Here is a 21,119-nt window from a genome sequence, read left to right on the forward strand (position 1 = left end):
AAATATGAGAAAGTTGGATCTGATAAAATGTTCTTTACTGACGGTTCATACATAAACGGCTCCACTGGCTTCGGCATCTTCAATAAAAATTCCAGTGCCTCTTTCAAACTCAAAGATCCTTGTTCCGTGTATGTCGCAGAAATGGGTGCGATATACTATGCTCTAGGGATCATTGAAACACTGCCCATCGACCATTATTTTATTTTTTCAGACAGTCTCAGCTCAATAGAGGCAATCCGCTCAATGAAAGTTGATAAACGCTCATCTTATTTCCTAACAAGAATAAGTCGAAAAATTATTCAAGATTACCTTAGCATGGGTTCCCTCTCATTGCTCGATTCCGGGGAATGAGAAAGCGGACTCGCTAGCTAAGGTAGGCGCTTCAGAAGGCACACTTTTTGAAAGGCAAATTGCCTATAATGAATTTTTTCACATTCCTCGTCAGGACACACTCGTTAGTTGGCAGCGCATGTGGAGTGAAGATGAGTTCGGTCGTTGGTTACACACGATTATCCCTAAGGTCTCGACGAGTGCATGGTTCAAGGGATTGAATGTAGGTCGTGATTTCATTCGCGTGATATCTCGGCTTATGTCCAATCACTACAACCTAAACGCGCATCTCTATCGCATTGGGCTCGCAGCAAACAATCTTTGTGATTGTGGCGATGGCTACCACGACATCGAGCATGTTGTCTGGTCGTGTATCCGGTTCCATGCTGCTCGCTCTCAGCTCTCTAGAGCACTGAGAGCAAAAGGCAGACAATCGGATATCCCCGTCCGGGATATCTTAGGTAGCCGGGATGCTGATCTTCTGCTTCATCTATACCTGTTCCTCAGAAACGCCGATGTCAACGTTTAATGATGTTTCCTTCGTTGTGTCCCCGTTTCATATCCCTCCTATCCGATCGATAAACTTTTACTTAGTCGCGGCAATACATACACACACTCTTTACAGATGCACGGGCCAAAGGTTGTGCAGTCCACTGATCATTCAACAAGAGCCAAAGGTTGTACCGCTCATGACAACTCTACACGAACTGAGGATTGCGCCGGCTAGTGACCATTCTATCCTGGATTCCTCGAGTCGAGAAAGACGCACCACGCTAGATATGGGGTACAGACTAGGGAGCGTTGCTGATTAATGGTCAGCTGCATCCCAATAGGAAGTAGCCCGTGTCGGGCACACGTATAGAGCATCGAAGACTGCAACATACCAATTATGAGAACACTTGTAATACTAACCTCGAGCCAACCGCGAGTAATCGGTTACATATTACTAACATAGTTGTAAGACAAAAATTGTCAAAATATTGGACTCCCGGCCCCGTCAGGCTAACGCCACATGTGCCTTAATAAAAAATATATTTTGGAAAAAAAAAAAAAACTAGATGGTTGTACAGATGATCGTGCGGGATCCGATTGTTTTCAGCTGTAGTGTTCACCGGTTGATAGTGTATTGGCATCGGTACGCTAGGTCCTGAATTAACCCATTGCGATGTAATGGGCGCAGGCTCGAGAGCCGCGATTGATGTCGGTGGAAGTAGTACGGGGGGTACCTGCGGCTCAGGGTTAGTTGGTTTAGTCGGAGGAACGGTGGTGCACTGCTGTTGCTCAAGCCATGAGGATACCTTCACGCTTTGATCGACGATCGAACCTGCTTTGCTACTGCACTCGGACATTTGCTTTATGATTTCGTTTTTCTTTTCCATAGACTGACGACGAATCAATTTCTGCTTGTTGTAATAATCTTTCTCTTCTTGCAGTTTCTTCTCCCGCAACCTTTTTTCTTCTTCCAACATTTTCTTTTTATCCTCCAATTGCCGCTCAGCCTCCTGTATTTCTCGTTTCTTCAGCTCATTCTCTGCGTTAAGTTCTTGCTCTTGCAATTGTTGTTGTTCGCCTACGATTTTCAATTCAGTTTCTAGCATAGCTAGTCTTGCTGCAGAACTAACACTAGAACGATCAGTATCTGCTTTAGCAGCTCCCTTCTTCGATGATGCCCTGGAAGTTGTTTTGACGTTCTTAACCGGTAACTTCAATGTCTGCTTCGGTTTCGTGCCAGTCCTATTCATCTTACACTCGCTGCACACGTATGAATGTTTTTTTATATTTTCATCAACTCCGGCACATCCGAAATGTTCCCATCTCTGACAAACATCACAAGCGACCATTTGGCCTTCCGCGGAATCAGGCCGATCGCATTTTCTGCAGTTGAATCTATAGGGTGTTGGTTGTTCCTCCATTTTTCTCGTCCTCGTACAAATTTCTTGAAGATTTGTGGGGATAGATTTTCGCCAACTCTCGATAGCAAACACGATATTTGTTTCTGTGTGCTTCAAGCTACAATAATTCATTTATTTAGAATTCAAATTTAATCTTCATAACGAATAAACTTACAAATTTGGTGTACTATCATTTGAGAAAAAATGGAAAGAATTTTAATTGATGCACTGCTTTTAACGATGATTCAATTATTCGCTTTTTGTCTTTAGAAAGATCTCTGTTTGTTTTGTTTCCGTTCGAACTGGTTTTTATGGATCGAATGCCGAGTGAAGTTGTCGTCGATATGTAACGTTGCATCGCTATAACGAGGGGTTCTATCGGCACAGTATATATTTATTCATTGCAGCATGAAGATAATCTATTTAGATTCAAAACCTAATCAAAAAAATTTTTTTTGTGGTAAATTATGGTTCGGTAATTCGTATTTTTGCTTTCTGAAGCTCTCTGTAGCTCTTCGATATCTCCTGCCGCAGAGCTTGAATTAAGCCATCAGAACCAGCCGAATCGCTAAGTTTTTTTCATTAGAGATGTTGATGATGATGCTCCCGATTTCCTCTGATGGAATATCCTTCTCGGGATAGTCTCGTTTAGTCCCATTAAAAAGCTGGTCCGATTCTGCGGATGTTACGGATGTTTTTACTGGATTCACGTATTTTAAAAAATAAATAGCGAAACACGTAATATTTACAACAAAAAAAACACTTGTTATGAATTGCTTTGCGATCGCTGCTTTTCGTCAAAGCTAAGATGTCATAGTTGAGAGTGTATAAGTGAATCGTGTCCTACACACTTCAAGTCCAGGTTTAAGACAAGATCAGACAACTGGCTTCTTACTCTCTTCTTCGTCCAAAAACGAAGCCAATTTCTGTTTTTATGAATCGTAACATTTGGTTGGTGCGAATTTAATGATTTTGCATATTTTCAATTAGAGAATATCAAAACTATGTTTAGAAAAGATAAAATATGTCTTTTCAATATTCATATCTATAATATAATAATGATATCCATAACAACTCGTCCAAGATTGTCTGGAGAGTCTTTTCTCCGTGCAAAACAACGGCGCTAAACTCCATTGCAATTCAGGAACAACTTGAAAATTGTGACTCTTTCGTAACACATGACCGTAGTACCGAATTCTTCGTATACAGCCGATACACATAAACATCTGGTTGGATTGATGGACTTGCTATCAAAGCGGCGAGAAGAATGTTCAGCCCAGAAATTAATGGACAGTGAAGCAGCATCGACAAAATAAGTCAGCTAAATTGACAAATTAGTGTTTTGCCGTTCACTTTACATAAACTTGCATATAATTCCTTAACATTTCCTTTAAACTAAGTATCGTAATATTCATTAAATTCACTATTTATATTATTGGCAACACTGAAAAAAATGACTTTGTTTACCAAATTTTTCGAAATCAACCAATCAGAAATAAGAACGGCTGACAAAAATTTGGTCCGTAAAAGAACCCTCTATTGTCTGATCTTATCTTAGCTTACCTTGTCATAAACGTGCCCTGGGATTTTCTGATTTTCGTGTATCCCTGCTACAGTATTCAACAACAGAATATGGTGGAGGACAGGTTTCATCTGCTGCAACATTTATTCAGAATTTTTCACCCAACATGTCATCAGTTGATGACGATAGGAATACATAATATCAATTTTGTTATGTTTTGTAGTATTATCATTAATATAAGTATACTCTGATGTAAATTGTATTGAATTTATCCTACCTTAATGTGATTGAAAGTTTCTCCTGTGGGCTGATCGCATATCTTTAATTGGTGTCTTGTTTAGTAATATGAGGTGCTATCAGCTGAACTAGCGTTTCTAAAGTATTCGGACTCATTTGGTAACAGTTTTGAAACTGTGTGGGATACGTTTTCAATTCTTGAGCACATACACTGGCTCTATGTTTACTCAACGCTTCAAATGCTGAATGAATCCAATATCGTCTTCTTTTTCTTTTCTTTCTCAAAATTTGCCACAACATTATCATTTCGTATTCATCAGATGACATTTTGAACAAGAGATTCTTTATTCACGATGACAGTGGTGCAGTGTCGACGTCTGGCGGTGACTTTCAATGTGGAGCTATAATTTGGGTCCCAAACTCGATAGTGTAATCTCTATCAGATTAGGAAGCATGGAGCCAGTTTTAAAATGTTGAAATTTGAATGAAAATTTCTAAATCATTCTATACTAAATATATATTCTAAATTTCTATACATTTCCGATATTTTGACTGAAACTTTTCATTATAATATAATATTGTCTTCAGACACATTTTTCGTATCGCCTGAAAAAAAAAGGTATTTCAGTTTAAATAGAATACTAATTTGATACGGACAAGATAATTTTCATTTATAATTTTAACTTTAAAAACGAATTCAATGCGCCTGAAAATCAACGCTCCTCCAAACTGGTAAACGAAGTTCAAAGCCGTCAACACGAATTGCTTTGGTATGTGAAGTACAAAAAAACATGTTGCCTGTTGCATATCGCATATTGCTTATTGCTTCAGTGTGCGAGCCGCCATAAACGCTCAAATATGTTGAAAAAATTTAGTTTAGCTCATATTACTAAACTTTTGGGCCAGTGTAGTATCATGTAGACATCTCTAGTGTAAACCAGCCTTAAGAAAATACCTCATCTCGCATCCCAGTTTTGGTTTGTTTTGTTCGGGGCTCTGGCAACCCTATCCCATCCAATGCAAATTGAGCCTAGGTAGCATAAAACAGGGCTCGCGCTTAGGGGGCTCACGTATTGTTTAATGTTTGGAGTCATATATGTTAATATTTGATTACGTTGGATAGTTTCCTTTGGCAAGCGATGTTTGGATACTCATCCGGAAGCTTTCTTGACGATTTGCAATTAAAATCACAGCTGAAGAAACGTGCGGAGCATTTCATTTTTAATTTTAGGTTATGATTTCTATGCTCATGATTTTCTATGGTGGCTACTAAAAGGCGGCCATCTTAGCAATCCCTTGGTTTTGTTTACTTCGCTAGTAAAACATCATAGTCGAACTTTGTCTGTTCGGTTGTCACAAAACCAAGGCGCGTAAAAGTATATCCTAAGGTGGGCCAACTTGCTAAAACCACTCTTCAGCCATATTGGAAGTCTACTGTGTTTTGTTTGTAAACAAAACACAATACGCTTGTGCCCAAGCTCGCTCGTGATCAGTCTGTCTCTTTCACGCTTCTGCTTCCTTCCGTACTGTTTTCATATACCGCTCCCCTAACCAACTTAGTGTGGAGCCGATCTGGCGTAGTGGTAACATCCATACCTCTCACGCTGAAGATCACGAGTTCAATTCTCACTCCCAACATTCTTCCAAAATTGGAAGTAAAAAGTGACGAACCAGCCAAAAGTGTTGAAAGTCACTATAATACAGATATAAAAAAAAAAAAAACCAACTTAGTGACGAAACGGCCTCACCTAGTACCATAGACCCATCTTGCACAAAACATTCCAATAAATGTAAAACTGTTTATTGGGTTTATTGCGTTCAGTTAGTGATGTCTAAATTTTTCATTTATTTGATTATCGATTATCGAATTTTTCAATATTCGATTCATTCGAATAATTGTCTTTCAATATTCGATTAATCGAGCGAATATTTATTTCTTGTAATAATCACGTATCACGTTGTTTTTCTGGTCGCTTGGTCTATCCGGTTGTCGATGTTACATGGTTGGATAAAAAAATTATATAGCCTAATTCTTAACATAGAAATGCATTAACCTTGAGAAAGATTCCTTTTTTCATTAATCGCGATTAAAGTGACAATTATTCGATGTATTTATATTTTGATATTGAATTATTCGATACAAAATTACGCGATTATGATTTCAGATATTCGATTATTTGAATTTATCGAACGATTAACCGACGTCTTCAGTAAAATGGAATGAAAACGCAAACAATACTGCACATCATCCAATTGTGTTTTTAATATTTATCATAGTTTGTTTCTAATTTCTGCGATGGCTAAGGAGACCCTATCTCAAATTGATAAAGTGTGGAAGCCAGAATGTAAGATTTAATCACTCAAATATATAACAATTTAAGCATATTCATATTTTTAGTATACAAAATTCAGTTAGAAGCGCCTACGCCGAAACCTATATACTGTGACACATCTGTTGATCAACGTCCTAATTTTTACGATTCTGCATATCATGGTATTATGGACCATCACAAAAGTGAAAAAATACTAGAGGGTAAACCGGATGGTTCTTACCTAATTCGTCGGAGTCCAGGTGCAACGGATTACTGGACATTAAGTTTAAGATTTGGGAGAAAAACTAAACATTTCAAGATATATTACTCACCGGATAAAGGACATTTCCTGAGAGAAAACTTCAAAAAATTTGATACTGTTCATGATTTGGTAGCTGACGGCTTAGTGGATTTCTATATGCGAATACACGCCGGATCAATCATCCAACAAATTAACTGCCAGACAAAAAACTGCTATGAACAAAGTCCATATATGACATTAAACCGAAGGAAACTAAGAGCGTTATCGAATGAACTGAGAAAATCGTCAAAACTCTCTATGTTCAACGACGATATGTCGACTACGGCTATAACAGGCGCAAAGGCCGATGATCCTCTAGCGATGATCACGGATGTGTCAGATTGTGGTGTATTGCCAGAAATATATGAGAAAAATCATAACTTTAAAACACATACTTTTAAAGGATTAAATTGGTGTGAATTTTGTGCAAACTTTCTCTGGGGATTCACATCACAAGGGGTCAAATGTGAAGGTAAAATATGTACAACAAAAGAAACTTGTTTAACAGTTTGACGATAATTCAGGAATGTTTCAGATTGTGGATTTGTAGCACACGTGAAATGTTCAGAAATAGTTCCAGCTAAATGTGTTCCAGACTTGAAACGACTCCGAGGGATTTTTGGAGTAGATTTAACAACGTTGGTCACAGCGCACAAATGCAAGATTCCATTCATTGTAAAAAAGTGCGTAGAAGAAGTCGAGCGACATGGAATGCTGCAAGAAGGGATATATCGTATATCTGGTTTCGCGGATGAGATTGACGCTCTGAAGATGACTCTGGACAAAGATGGCGAAAAAGCTGACATGACCGGACTTGCCTATAGCAATATTAATGTGATTTCCGGAGTGTTGAAGCTATATTTGAGGTTGCTTCCTGTCCCTTTAATTACATTCCATTCATATTCGAAGTTCATGCAATCGATGGGTAACATGATATAGTAGAAATTTGAACATTTGCTTTTATAATCTTATTCCAGCTCATAAAACTATAGGAGAACAAGTCATTTCGCTGAGGGATGCGATGAAGCAGTTGCCACAAGCTCATTTCAATTGCTTGAAATACATCCTTGAACATCTTAACCGTGTAGCTTCATACCATGCGATAAACAAAATGAACGAATCTAATCTGGCCACTGTATTTGCACCTACGTTGATTGCCACTCCACAGCATATGACTGACCTTTCTCAAGAAATAAACATGCTTACATCAATGATTACAAATTGCAACGCAATCTTTCTTTGAGTGTGTACATTTTTATCTAATAATATACATTAACAAGTTTTTTTTTATTGAAACATTGTTTTTTTTCTTAGTGATTCACTGATGACTTCCCTATATACAGCGATTCCATGTGAAACCGATATACTGCTTCTCAGATTCTTGTCAAAAGTGGTTATTTTGTTCTTTTTTGCAGAACATTAGACCCGTATTTTTCAATTTTTTTTTATTATGGTGCCCATTACCATTTCAGGGTGCTCCAAAAAATCAATTTGACTTTGACTTGACTCTTCTAAAAAGTCATACCTTTTGAACCTCTGAACCGATTTAGATGATCGACTAATAATATTGAACGAAGAATTAAACCATGTTAAACTTGAAAAATCATATCTCAAAAACTAAAAAAAATAGCTTCTCTGATATCGAAATTTGTTATGTAAAAAAACCTCAGCTTTCCAGAAAAAATATAAAAAAATATAGCACCCTCTAGTCCAAAGCCACGAAAACAATAAAAAAAACAACTACAATCAATAATTCCGAAAAAAAATCCATTTTTTTTGCACGTTCAATATTTTTTAATAAAAAGCTCACTGGCTTCAATTTGATATGTCAATCATTAGAATCGGCCTAGTAGTTCAAAAGTTATGAATTTTTGTAAAAAAGTCAGTTTGGGTAAAAATGGAAATTTTTTTTTTGCTGACCACCCTAAACTGGAAATAGTTACCCTAACAAAAAAGCCCTATGGGCATGCTCTAAACTGATAGAAAGAACAACAGGCCTTAATCAAAAAAATGGTTATGTGGGTCTACACTGCAATTGTGTGGCCTAGGATAACCTATGCCTCACTTGTATGGTGGACAAATACTAAGGAGACTGTAGCTAAAAAAAGCTAAACAAACTCCAACGACCAGTATGCGTTGCAATCACTGGAGCAAACACTGGTCACTTGAGCATCCTGAATCTCTTACCCATTGGACCAGCCTCAGAGATGAACATTCCATACAGAGTGGTCAAACATTCTCGTTCAGTATGGGATGAAGGTGGTCCCAACGTTCGTAATGGTTCAGTAATGTTCTACACTGATGGGTCAAAATAGGAATCAGAGCAGGTGCCGGAGTGTATGGTCCCTGAATAAAAATCTCTGTGGCTACGGAAAACTGGCCAACAGTTTTTCAGGCAAAAATAGCTGTAAAAATAGAATGTTTGAATGTCTGCCTCAGAAGGAAAATAGACATGCTAACATCTGCATATTCTCAGACAGTCAAGCGGCACTTAACCCTTTCGCTATGAGCGTCGTCTATAGACGACATCCGCGCGACGACCTATGTGTACGAGTGTCGTCTATAGACGACATCCGCGTGATGAGCTGTGTGTACGAGCGTCGTCTTTAGACGATATGTGTTGAGAATTAAAACTCCTTTTGTAGCAGTTCGGTTTGAATCTGCTCAAACTGGAAAAATATGATTTTATTTTTAGTTTGAGAATGTAAGGTAAGTGTTTTTTTGTATTACATACAGATTTAGTTTTTTACTCCTACTACGAGAAACGTGCCTGGATTCTAAGTTGCTTCTGCATAAGTTTTTCGCTGCGTAAGTAAGGTTGGTAAGTATCAGAAGATATAACAAAATAACCAAATTCTACTCACATACGGTTTTAGAAATCACGCGCTAACTAAAATCGTGTTCTACTTATTAAGTTTCAGTTTAAATAATAGTCACAAAATCAATAACTAGACTCTTCTAAAAATTCACAACCTTGTCTTGAATTTTCTTGGTTCTCGAATGTTCGGAAATGAATGGCTTACTTTGACGTTTCTCGCTCAAACTGTTTTCCGGTTGCCAGGGTTGCTGTCACTCAGATGAAGTTAATTTGGCCACTTGCGTTTCGGTGCCCAGTGGTTTCAACATTTCCCCAACCCGTAAACCTCATCCAGAACCTGCTTCCTGGTCAGATTTACCTGATGACCCGATCTCGATGACTGCAAGTTTAGCTACTGGTCGCCGTAACAGCCCACCGGACGTGTGAACTTCTGCTTGTCTCACACGGCCATTCTTGCCTGCGATGACTTTGTCCACTCGCCCTCGGACCCATCCATTGCGATTCTGATCGTCTGTGATGAACACTAGGTCGCCTACCTTAAGTGGTTTCGAGTCTTCCAGCCATTTGGTGTGCACGTTCAACGAAGGGACATACTCTTTTAGCCACCGCTTCCATAGTTCATCGGCGATGTACTGAGACCTTTGGTAAGTGCTTCGAAGCGCTTCAGCCTGACGGTGCGATGCAAGGATCCTTCAACTCTGTAACTGTACCACGCAAATAATGGTTGGGCGTGAGCGCCTCGGCATCCGTTGATTCTTGCGGCATGTAGACCAATGGTCTGCAGTTAACGATCTCTTCGGCTTCGGCGATAACGGTCAAAAGAGTTTCATCATTCATTCTACGGTTCGTGTTCAGTGTTGCCATAGTCGACTTGACCGTCCGTACCATACGCTCCCATATGCCCCCCATATGAGGGGCCGATGGCGGGTTAAAGCACCAACGTGTCTTGGCATTGGTAAAGACATTGGCACAGCCTGTCCCGATCCGACGTATCTGCTCTTGGAGTTCCTTGTTGGCTGCCTTCAGGTTGGTGCCATTATCGGAGAAAATGATGATTGGTGGACCTCTACGCAGCACAAATCTCCGTATGGCCATGATACACGAGTCAGCGTTCAATTTGTGTGCAATCTCTAAATGCACTGCTCGGATCGTCAGGCATGTAAAAAGTACAACCCACCTTTTTTCGACCCGTCGTCCTAATGCCACCTCGATTGGCCCAAAATAGTCGACGCCGACATAACTAAATGGTCGCAGGAACGGCATCAATCGTTCAACCGGTAGAGGTGCTATAGTAGGTACTTGCGGTCGACTCTTCTTGACTCTACACCATTGGCAATTTTTCATCGCCCTCTTCACACCACTTCGCAGCTTCGGGATATAGTAACGCTGTCGGATTTCGTTGAACGTTGTCTCTCGGTTTGCGTGTCCATAACGCCGATGATATTCCGCTAGCAGCAAATCAGTGATTTCGTGGTCTCTTGGTAGAATGATGGGGAACCTTGTGTCGTAAGGAATAAAGTCCGCATATTTCGTCCTGCCGTCCATCCGTAATACATCACACTCATCTAGGAACGGTTTGCAGTGATAGATGGCACTGTTTTTCTCAATCGGAATCCAATTTTCCGATGTCAGTTGACGGTTCTTTTGTGTGATAGCTACTTCGCACGCAAACGTCTCACGTTGCGCCGTTTTCCACAGCAGAACTTCGGCTAATTCGTATTTTTCTTGTTTCAGCGGAACAATGGTATAATTTACATCACGGATCACCAATTTTCGCATTCTTTCGGTAGCATCTGGAATGACCTCGATGGGCGTTCGATCAATCCGACGGCGGCAGTTCGAAAGGAACCTGTAGACGCAACAGATCGTACGCAGTAGAACATTCCACCGGGAAAATCGACTAACGTCGATTATTGGTTCATTTGCCTTCGATGTGTGGAACATATGACATGCCCGGAGTTCGATCTTCGTGTCTTCTGTATCGGCCACATCTCCTCTGGTTGCTGCAGAAATTGAGGTCCAGCAAACCAGGGTCCATCAGAATCCAAGCAAGGGCCCTTGCCCCACTTGGTGAGCATATTCGCCACGTTATACTTCGTTTGCACCCAACGCCATTCGTCGATCTTCGTCTCTTGGAGAATTTCGCCGATCCTGAAGACCACGAATGGTTTATACTTCCGCTGATCGGATCGGATCCACGAGAGCACATTTTGAGAGTCGGTCCAGAGCGTGCGTTTCATTACCTTCAGTTCATGGTTACCTTCAACTGAATTCAGCAATCTCGCTCCTAGTACTGCACCCATTAGTTCCATACGAGGGATTGACATCAGCTTCAGCGGGGCCACCTTCGTTCTTGCCATCACCAATGAGCACCGGGGACCATCGTCGGTTGTTATTCGGAAAAAAGCAGCTGCACCATACGCCTGTTCGCTGGCATCGACGAACACATGAAGCTGTAAGTCTTCGTAGACCTTCGGAGAAGCACCTTGTAGATAACAACGCGGGATTTTTACTTCTTCAATCATAGGCAGTTTCGATATCCACTGGGACCAACGTGTGTAGCTTTCGTCGTCGACCTTCTGATCCCAATCACAACCAGTACGCCACAGACTTTGTAAAACGATTTTGCCATGGATTGTGAAGGGAGATAGGAATCCGAGCGGGTCGAAAAGGCTCATTAAGCATCGGAGGGCTATCCGCTTTGTCGGTCGCTGATCGTTGATGAGGTACGGTAGCAATTCCTTCCGAAAGTTGGTTGAAAAGGTAAAAACATCCTCGTGGGGACACCATATAATCCCAAGAACACGTTCCGTTGCTCCATCATCATTCAGTTGCAGCGGCACTCGATCCTCAGTTTCTTGTCCACCTAGTGCTCGAGTGAACGATCTTTCGTTCGAGACCCAGCTATGCAGCTCGAACCCAGCTTTCGAATGCACGTAGCGGACCTGCTTTGCTCGATTAATGGCTTCTTCAGCAGTATCGGCGCTGTCGAGGTAGTCGTCGACATAGTGTCGACGAACTATAGCTCTTGCTGCGTCTGGGAATTGGTCCGTATGTTGGGAGGCATTTAAATTCTTCACGTATTGAGCGGATGTAGGTGAGCAAGCTGCCCCGAAGGTTCCCACATCCATAACGTACACGTCCGGCTTACACGAAGGGTCTGTTCTGAAAAGGAAACGCAATACGTGTTTATCAGCTTCCCGAATCCGATATTGGTGGAACATTTCGCGTATGTCCGCTTTGAAAGCCACCGGACGCTCTCTAAACTGCTGAATAATGGCTGGCAGCGATGTTAGAAGATCCGGCCCAGAAAGCAGCATGGAATTTAACGATGTTCCATTCACTTGAGCCGCCGCGTCCAAGACCAAACGTATCTTGCCAGGTTTATTTGGATTGACAACAACGCCGAGAGGTAGGTACCAAATCTTCTTGAGATTCACCGACACCATCTCTTCATCCGTCAACTTATGCGCATACTGCTTCGTCTGGTATTCTTCGATTTTTCGGCATACAGCCTGTTCGAGAGAAGGATCCTTCTTCAGTCGTCGCTCGAGACCACACAACCTCTTTAGTGCCATAGGGTAGCTGTCCGGCAGCTAGAAATCATCCTGCTTGAATAATAATCCGGTTTCGAAACGACCTTCAACACGAACGGTTGTTCTCTTCAGCAAATCTCTAGCTCGACGAACTTCATCCGACTCAGACAGTTCGTTCACTGTGACTCCAGCTTCTTCTACGACGAAGTACTCACGCATCACGTCGTGCAGTTCCTTGTTTGTAAGTTCGCGGTGACAGCCTAAAAAGCCTTCAATGTGCGAAGCTCCCCGAGGTCCGTAGATTGTCCAACCGAGGAGGGACCTGACAGCGATTGGTTCGTTGATGTTTCCAATTCTTGATTCCAAAGGCGCCATCAGATGGATATTGTTAAGTCCGATCAGAATCTTCGGCTCCTCTCCTGCTTGGTTAGCCGAGTACAGTCCCTGAAGGTGCGGATATTGACTGATAATCTCTCTGAAATTCACGCGCTGTCTCGGGAGGTACAGCTTCTTCACCGTACGAGCTTCGTTCAAGGCCAATCGTTGTTCCGTTGTATCACCTGACACTTGCAATGATAAGCACACGGAACCCAGTTCGCGACGGACGATATTTCCTGTCCACTGAAGCGTTGGTGGCTGCGGCTCTCCGCTAGCCTTCAGCTCATCGAAGAGGCTCTCCTCAATAAGCGTCATAGACGAACCTTCGTCCAAGTAAGCGGAAGTTTTAACCGATCGTTGATTGTAGTAGAGTATGATCGGTATAATCCTGAAGATCACCGAGCGTTGCTCCGTGGTGTGAGCGTGATGTTGTTCTGTAGTCGGAGGTGCTGTGTGTCTCGGAGTTGAGTTGGCAATTGCATTACGGTGCACCAAAGGATGATGATGCTCACGACAGTTTCCAACATTGCAGGTTATTTTAAACTTACACCAACCTTCGTGCTCGTTTAGACACCGTTCACACAGCTTGTACTGCTCCTTCCATTTCAATCGCTCCGCACCAGTCATACTCCTGAAGACGTCGCAGTTCCTGACTCGATGTCCATCTTTCTTGCAGACTTGACAAACGAGTTGATGTTTCATGGCTGGACTACTGGGGTCACAGTGTGCTTGGACAAATCCTTTCTCCCTTGACCTTGGTTTGTCTCCCTTGGCAGATGCTGTTCCTTTCGGATCGATGACTAAGATTACTTCAGTGGCCTCCGCTACGATACTGGATGTGAAATCCACAAATGTCCGAAGAGTTACTCGGTCAGTCAATCTTCGACACTGCACCCACTCGCGCTTCGTTGCAGCCGGAAGTTTCTCGACTAGTTCCTGTATTAGGATCGGGTTAACCAAGTGATCTTGTAGGTTAGCTGCTTCCAAATGGTCACATAATTCTTGGACCGCCATCCCGAAAGGAATAAAAGTTTCTAATCGATCGCTTCTCGGAGCATCCGCCTTCCGGACCTTGTTTAGAAGCGCGTGAATCAACTGCTCAGGTCTGCCGTACAGCATCCGGAGCGTTTTAATCACCTGTGGTACGGAATTTGGCAAAAGTAGTCGACCACGAACGGATTCGAGTGCCGGTCCCTTTAGGCACTCTTGAAGGCGAACAAGATTCTCAATGTTACTAAATCCACAAGCATCCGTTGAGTTAATATAGCTGCTGTAAAATAACGGCCATTCTTCAATTCTGCCGGTAAACGTAGGTAGCTTCTTGGTGATGATTTGACGAGCGGCGCGTTGTGCCCTGGTAGGCCCCGACCCGTCTCGAGAACTGGTCGTCGACGTTGACAATACCTCCTCATTTCTCCGACTTTCATCCCTAACGGATTCTTGCTTGCGGAATTGACGATTTACCTGTTGGTACTGGAGTGGGGCGATATGTCTCGGCTGTCGCGGTACCTCCGGATTCCGCTTGGGCGTTTGGTCCTCGTAAACTTTCAGAACCTCGTCCACGTTTTCGTTGAGAACCGCCAGTTTCGTATCCGGATTGACATGGTGGATTAGCCAGTCGTGCACTTTTTAAATCATCCAAATATTTTCCTCCAACTGCGCCGTCATCGCTTCCTATTTCTTCCAACACCAATTGGTGGCGGTCACGCTGATACTTTTCTTGTAGAGTGCGCTGCTTCCGCTGAAATTCAATTTCTTCTGCCAGCTGCTTCTCTAGCATCTCCTTCTCCTGAGCCAGTCGCCTCTCCTGCAGCTCCTTTTCCTGCTGGAATCGCCTTTGCGCTATCAATTGCTCAATCTCCAACCTACTCTCGCGGATCAGTTTTTCCGCCTCTAGTTGTTTCTCCTTCATCGCCAATTCCTCTTCCATCCGACGCATTTCAAGCTCCATAACAGCGGAACGTTTGCTGACTCTTGAAACAAGCGATTTGTCATCGCCCCCTTGGATGGCGGAATTTCTCACTCTGCGTCTTGGTTCCGAGATAATCGTACGAGTCGTAGACGTGGTCATGTTACCGGTAGGTGGTCGATTGTCGAGAGCCACGAACTGAGGTAAGGGTTTCGGAACAGTTCCGGTCGCGGATTTGCTACCGGACTTTTTCCCCTTTTTCTCCCTCTTCGCGGCACATTCCGAGCATCGGAAATCACGATGTTCCACACCGGGTGATTCATTCACGCAAGCGAAATGGAACCATGTCTCGCAGTCGTCGCAGGCAACCATCTGTTCGTTGTCCGGGCCATTACATAAGCGGCAGCTTCCCATCTCAAAGTCAGGTTATGTAAATCTTTTGAGAAATGTTGAGAATTAAAACTCCTTTTGTAGCAGTTCGGTTTGAATCTGCTCAAACTGGAAAAATATGATTTTATTTTAAGTTTGAGAATGTAAGGTAAGTGTTTTTTTGTATTACATACAGATTTAGTTTTTTACTCCTACTACGAGAAACGTGCCTGGATTCTAAGTTGCCTCTGCATAAGTTTTTCGCTGCGTAAGTAAGGTTGGTAAGTATCAGAAGATATAGCAAAATAACCAAATTCTACTCACATATGGTTTTAGAAATCACGCGCTAACTAAAATCGTGTTCTACTTATTAAGTTTCAGTTTAAATAATAGTCACAAAATCAATAACTAGACTCTTCTAAAAATTCACAACCTTGTCTTGAATTTTCTTGGTTCTCGAATGTTCGGAAATGAATGGCTTACTTTGACGTTTCTCGCTCAAACTGTTTTCCGGTTGCCAGGGTTGCTGTCACTCAGATGAAGTTAATTTGGCCACTTGGGTTTCGGTGCCCAGTGGTTTCAACAATATGAGAGTGATACTGCACATCGATCACACCAGCGCGCGAAACAGAAAAGACGTGGCGACCAGTTCTGCGCCGTAGTAACAGTGAACGAAAAAAACACGTTCAATAGTGCCAGCTGGGACGCCATTGCAAAGGCGTTACACAGGATGTTGGTACCGAACTACCTGTGCGCAATCCTTTGAGAACAGAATCCTGCTCTACAACGCAGGAAAGGGAGAAAAAGCGGTCAATATAACTGAAGGTGTCCCTACGGGCTCCATCCTGGGCCTAACACTTTGGAACGGGATGTACGATGGAGTGTTAAAGCTAAAGTTGCCGAAGGGCGTCAACATCATCGGGTTCGCAGATGATATTTCCCTAACAGTGATAAACAAAACAGAACGCTGCTGAACAGAACCTACAGAGATATGGCGATGAGAGTATCGAGTGCATATAGGACCATATCCATGGAAGCTGTATGTGTTATATGGAATGATTCCCATCGATATTGTTCTGGCGGACGACAAGCTCGCGTTGTAAAAGAACGTAAAGAACGTGCTTCAACTGGACGGAATACCAGAGATGCTCGAAAACGAGCAAGAAGTGACTCGTTGAGGAAGTGACAGCAAGAGTGGAACAACACCTCAAAAGGAAGATGGACCCACAGACTGACTCCAGACATAGCCAAGTGGATTACCAGGAGAAACGAGCTTCCAGCTGACGCAGTTCCTGTTAGGTCATGGTTGCTTCCGGGAATATCTCCACAGATTCGGACATGCGAATTCACCCCACTGCCCCCAGTGTGCACTCATAGTGGAAACTCCGTACCACGTAGTGTTCGAATGTCCTCGATTCGTCCAAGAACACTCTGAAATGCTCGCATCTGGTGTCGAAATCAACGAGAGTAATGTGTCCCAAAAAATGAGTCGCGACGAGAGTACATGGAATGCAGTAACAAAAGGGATTACGTTGATAATGTTAGAGCTTCAACGCAAATGGAGAGGAGACCAGAGAATGGCCCAATGAAATGAGTGCGTCAGCACTGCCTCCTCTGAATAAGTGAAGTAATAAGAATCTCACACTACCCAGGCAACATGGCGACTGGGTGTCTATGAAGATCTCCACCTTCCTCACAAAAAACAAGAAGTGGGTTATATCTATGGTATAACCGCAAGGGTGACGTAGGACTATCGTTGATTTAGAGATCATTTGTATGAAGTTGAATCTGAATTCATTCTAAATGAATGAATATTTGAAGAACTTCGAAGACGAGAGCGTTACGTTGGAGGCACAAGGTTTTATACATCCAATATTGGATACGGAAATATCCTACTCATAGGGAAGAATAATCTTCAGAAGCTATCCTGTTGATTGCGATTGATTGAAAAATCACAAAACCTAATGTATTTGGTCACAGTGTTACGTGGATAGAAAACATTAAAATAAACTCTTTCATATGAATGTAATTTTAAATTCCCAGAGGAACTGGTAGATTATTTTCAGTAACGATTAGATATTTCCACATTTTCCTCGATACTGGAAGCCCACCAGTGGTTAATGCTAACTCGATAACCATCTGTTAATAGCACTTGATTGAAACATATTTGGTCACAGTGTTACATGGATAGAAAACATTCAAATAAACTCTTTCACATGAATGTATTTTTAAATTCCTAGAGGAACTGGCAGATTATTTTCCGGATCTTTCTCGATCCAAACGGAAAGAATTCCGTGCGTGTATGTGTGTGTGTGTAGCGGCTGCTTCGAGATCTTCCCGGGGAACCGTTTGTAGCATCACTCTCCTCCTGATGGATTCCCTTCTGGCCTAAGGTGCACAAACAGGCTCTTGGTGACACCGTTCATCCGCGCTTTCATGATAAATGAAGAGCTTCACCACAACAGCGACAACATGCTCCAATCGCTGTTCAATTAGAACTGAGTGGATTTCCGAGCGGCGCTTGCTTATATACCGATTGGTGATTTCAATAGCCTATTTTGAAAGCAAATTTAAAACTATTGAAACAAGTTTTTGGATCAGAAAGTAACAAGTATAGAACGCGTAGACATTTTATCTTTCGAATGAAGTGTTTATCATACCATTTCGTTCAGTTGTTTAGGAGCTACACTCAAAATCTCGGTCTCCGGCGTAACGCTTTCGTTTTCGAAACTTTGATTTTACACCCCGGTATAGAAATGAAAGACGTAGTCCTACGTCAAAAAAAACCAGTACGTTGTGCATACTTTTCGGCGCTGTGCTCCGTATACCGGTAGCACTCTGGCGGAGCACACTGCCGTATTGGAAGGGTTAAAACTCTAAACGTTTTTAAATGCTCTTCAATAATTGTCTGGGAATACATTTGCGTTTTACGGCAATTATGTCAGATAAGTTCGGTACAACTGTACTGGATTCCTGGTCATTGCGGTATAGAGGGAAATGAACAAGCAGGTGAACTCGCAAGACGCGGCTCAAGCTCACCCTTCACTGGTCCAGAACCATTCTGTGGAATTTCTGAATGTGTGTTGAAGAGTGAGCTGAAGAAATGTCGTGACGTGACGGCCAACTGACGGTACGGTGACGGTACAACTTACCCAGTCAGAAAAAATTATCACGCCGAGTATTAAAATTACTCAACAATTGCTGAGTCTTAATAAAAAAGACTTCAGCACATTCACTGGTCTTATAACAGGACACTGTCCGAGTAAATAGTGTCCATCTCAAAAAATTGGGTTTAGTGCAAGATGATATTTGTCGCTTTTGTAATACCGGAAGCGAAACCTCGGAACATTTGCTCTGCAATTGCGGAGCTCTAACAAGACGCAGACTTCAGCACCTTCATAAGGCTATTCTGGAGCCCAAGTAAGTTTTGTCTGTGTCGCCGGTCAGGACTATAAATTTCATCAAACAGATTATTCCTGATTGGCACCTATCTCGCTATAGCTTTCAGTCTACTCTTCATCAATAAGCAGTAGATAAGCTTGAAGTGTAGTAGAAAAAATGAGGCATATCACAGTAGTTCAAAATAATGGACGCAGTGGATGACACCCAACAAGGGAAATAAATGGGACACATAGTGCCAATGTTGCCTACTCTACTGTAATGATGTAATCGTAGAGAGAAAACCGTTGACTGACCCCTCAGTCAGTTGTAATTTGAGTCGAATTGTAGACGCGTCGTTACGTCGTTGATATGTCGATCATCTAAATCGGTTTAGTGAAGTTATAAGTTATAAGTTATGAATTTTTGAAAAAAGTCATTTCTGGGAAAAAGTTAAAAAAATGATTTTTTTCGGACCACCCTAAAATGTAAATATCGGTGCCTATTTATTGGCTGCTGTTGAGTCCATTACAACATGTGCTTAATCATCTTGGCTCAGGAAACACACCTCACTCGGTCCCAGAATCGAGGCCAGCTGCTTAAGCATATATATGGTCGCAGCACAAAATTTACCATCTACATGTACTTTGTGGCTATTATTCCTAGCCTTTAATAATTTTATTGGTACTGAATGTACGTGACGTTTACCTTTGTTGCTGGTCACTTTAGGAGGAATCAAACGAAGATACGTACATGGAATCGTATGGAATCCTTTGTGCTTTAGCGCTTCGGTCAGGTCCGAAAGAGTTTTAATGCTCCGATATCTCTCATCCTGCCGTTTCTCCTCAGCTGCTGATCCATGCATTGCAATGTTCACAATTACTTTTAAATCTGGCTGGCTTCTGCCAATGGCGATTGTTCAGTAGAACTGTGTGCCTTCAAAATATTTTTGGCCTCAGGTTTGCTGGCGAGTAGGTTTCGCATTGATTTTTTCTTCTCATCCCGGAACCGCTGTTGGCGCTCTTGGGCCGTTTAACTCATTGGTTTTTAGCTTAACTTCCATCTGCTTCCGATCCTTCAAGCATCTGCTAAACTTTGATTTGCCTTCTTCCGTAAGTAATCCAGAATCTTCCATTTCTCTGAGCCTGATGTCGATCATCTAAATCGGTTTAGTGAAGTTATAAGTTATGAATTTTTGAAAAAAGTCATTTCTGGGAAAAAGTTGAAAAAATGATTTTTTTCGGACCACCCTAAAATGTAAATGGTCACCCTAACGAAAAAAAAATACGGGTCTAATATTTTGCAATAAAGAACAAAACTACCACTTTTCATGGAAATCTGAGAACCTCTATATCGGTTTGGCATGGAATGGCTGTATAATTAACGCGTTAAGTATCTTTATTTCTTCTGACTTTACATTGGCGGATAGAAAGGGATTCGGAAATACCGTGAAGCAATGAAAGTTACTAAGTTACAGTAAAACCGGGATTTAAAGTTACAGTAAAACCGGGATTTAAAAACAGAAGCAACACAGTTTCGGTTTGTTTCAAAATGGCGTCTTCAGCGAGTTTCCGATATTTCGAAGATGAATTCGTGGAATGGGAACTTTACAAAGAACAATTGGGACAGTTGTTTGTGTCCAACCAGATTCAAGAGGCGATGTGGAAAGCGGTGCTTATAAATCATTTCAGTGGAAAGGCGTGTAAGTTGCTAAGGGATTTGTGTACACCGGATTGACCATAACCAAGAACATATGATTTCTTGTGTACAGCTCTGTCAACTTCGCCCCTCCAGTAGTAGTGCACAAGGAAAGAAGGATGTTTCTTAGAGCTCAATGTGGAGAAGGTGGACCGGAAACAAAAATCTCAAACCGTCATCTTCATTTTTCTACCTCACTTTTAACACGGAAACAATAAGGCGTCGTGCCCAAATTACGTAACGCTAAAAATGCGATTTGCGGACCCCCCCTTTTTGTAACAAAAAGTAACGCAGAACAAACCCCCCTCCCCCTTATGTTACGTAACGCTAATATAATCTGTACACAAATTAAAAATCGTTTGATATTTCAGTTTTATTTCTTAGTTATATTTATTGTTTAATTCAAATATCAGTGTATAAAATCAGACATCTGCCCAGG

At 41.9% G+C, this 21,119-nt stretch overlaps 2 protein-coding genes across 5 annotated transcripts; one reads left to right on the forward strand and one right to left on the reverse strand.

The window, feature by feature from the left end:
- The first annotated feature begins 5,429 nt into the window (after positions 1-5,429).
- On the forward strand, positions 5,430-7,890 carry LOC129776783 (N-chimaerin). 4 transcript variants are annotated; one of them, XM_055782630.1, is made up of 5 exons: positions 5,430-5,670; positions 6,147-6,326; positions 6,380-7,066; positions 7,130-7,519; positions 7,572-7,890. In XM_055782630.1, the coding sequence occupies exons 2-5, from the start codon at positions 6,278-6,280 to the stop codon at positions 7,835-7,837; spliced, it is 1,392 nt and encodes a 463-aa protein (XP_055638605.1). In that variant the 5' UTR covers positions 5,430-5,670; positions 6,147-6,277; the 3' UTR covers positions 7,838-7,890. The 4 variants fall into 4 exon arrangements, with proteins under 4 accessions (XP_055638605.1, XP_055638604.1, XP_055638603.1 ...); XM_055782629.1 differs by lacking the exon at positions 5,430-5,670 and adding an exon at positions 5,788-5,802; XM_055782628.1 differs by lacking the exon at positions 5,430-5,670 and adding an exon at positions 5,809-6,089.
- Positions 7,891-10,075: 2,185 nt separating this feature from the next.
- On the reverse strand, positions 10,076-12,990 carry LOC129773839 (uncharacterized). The gene is made up of 2 exons (XM_055777496.1): positions 11,366-12,990; positions 10,076-11,261 (listed from the first exon to the last, which is right to left on the reverse strand). The coding sequence occupies exons 1-2, from the start codon at positions 12,988-12,990 to the stop codon at positions 10,076-10,078; spliced, it is 2,811 nt and encodes a 936-aa protein (XP_055633471.1).
- Between the last annotated feature and the right edge of the window lie 8,129 nt (positions 12,991-21,119).

The sequence above is a fragment of the Toxorhynchites rutilus genome, chromosome 3, assembly GCF_029784135.1.
Source record: "Toxorhynchites rutilus septentrionalis strain SRP chromosome 3, ASM2978413v1, whole genome shotgun sequence".
Lineage (NCBI taxonomy): Eukaryota > Metazoa > Arthropoda > Insecta > Diptera > Culicidae > Toxorhynchites > Toxorhynchites rutilus.

Bases quoted from the DNA above. Each gene is read 5' to 3' on its own strand.
- LOC129776783 (XM_055782630.1), top strand. From the start codon at position 6,278: ATGGCTAAGGAGACCCTATCTCAAATTGATAAAGTGTGGAAGCCAGAA. The intron at 7,067-7,129 runs GTAAAATATGTA...GGAATGTTTCAG, and splicing joins ACAAGGGGTCAAATGTGAAG to ATTGTGGATTTGTAGCACAC. The intron at 7,520-7,571 runs GTAACATGATAT...ATCTTATTCCAG, and splicing joins GAAGTTCATGCAATCGATGG to CTCATAAAACTATAGGAGAA.
- LOC129773839 (XM_055777496.1), bottom strand. From the start codon at position 12,990: ATGGCACTAAAGAGGTTGTGTGGTCTCGAGCGACGACTGAAGAAGGAT. The intron at 11,262-11,365 runs GCATGTCATATG...TTGCGTCTACAG, and splicing joins ACACGAAGATCGAACTCCGG to GTTCCTTTCGAACTGCCGCC.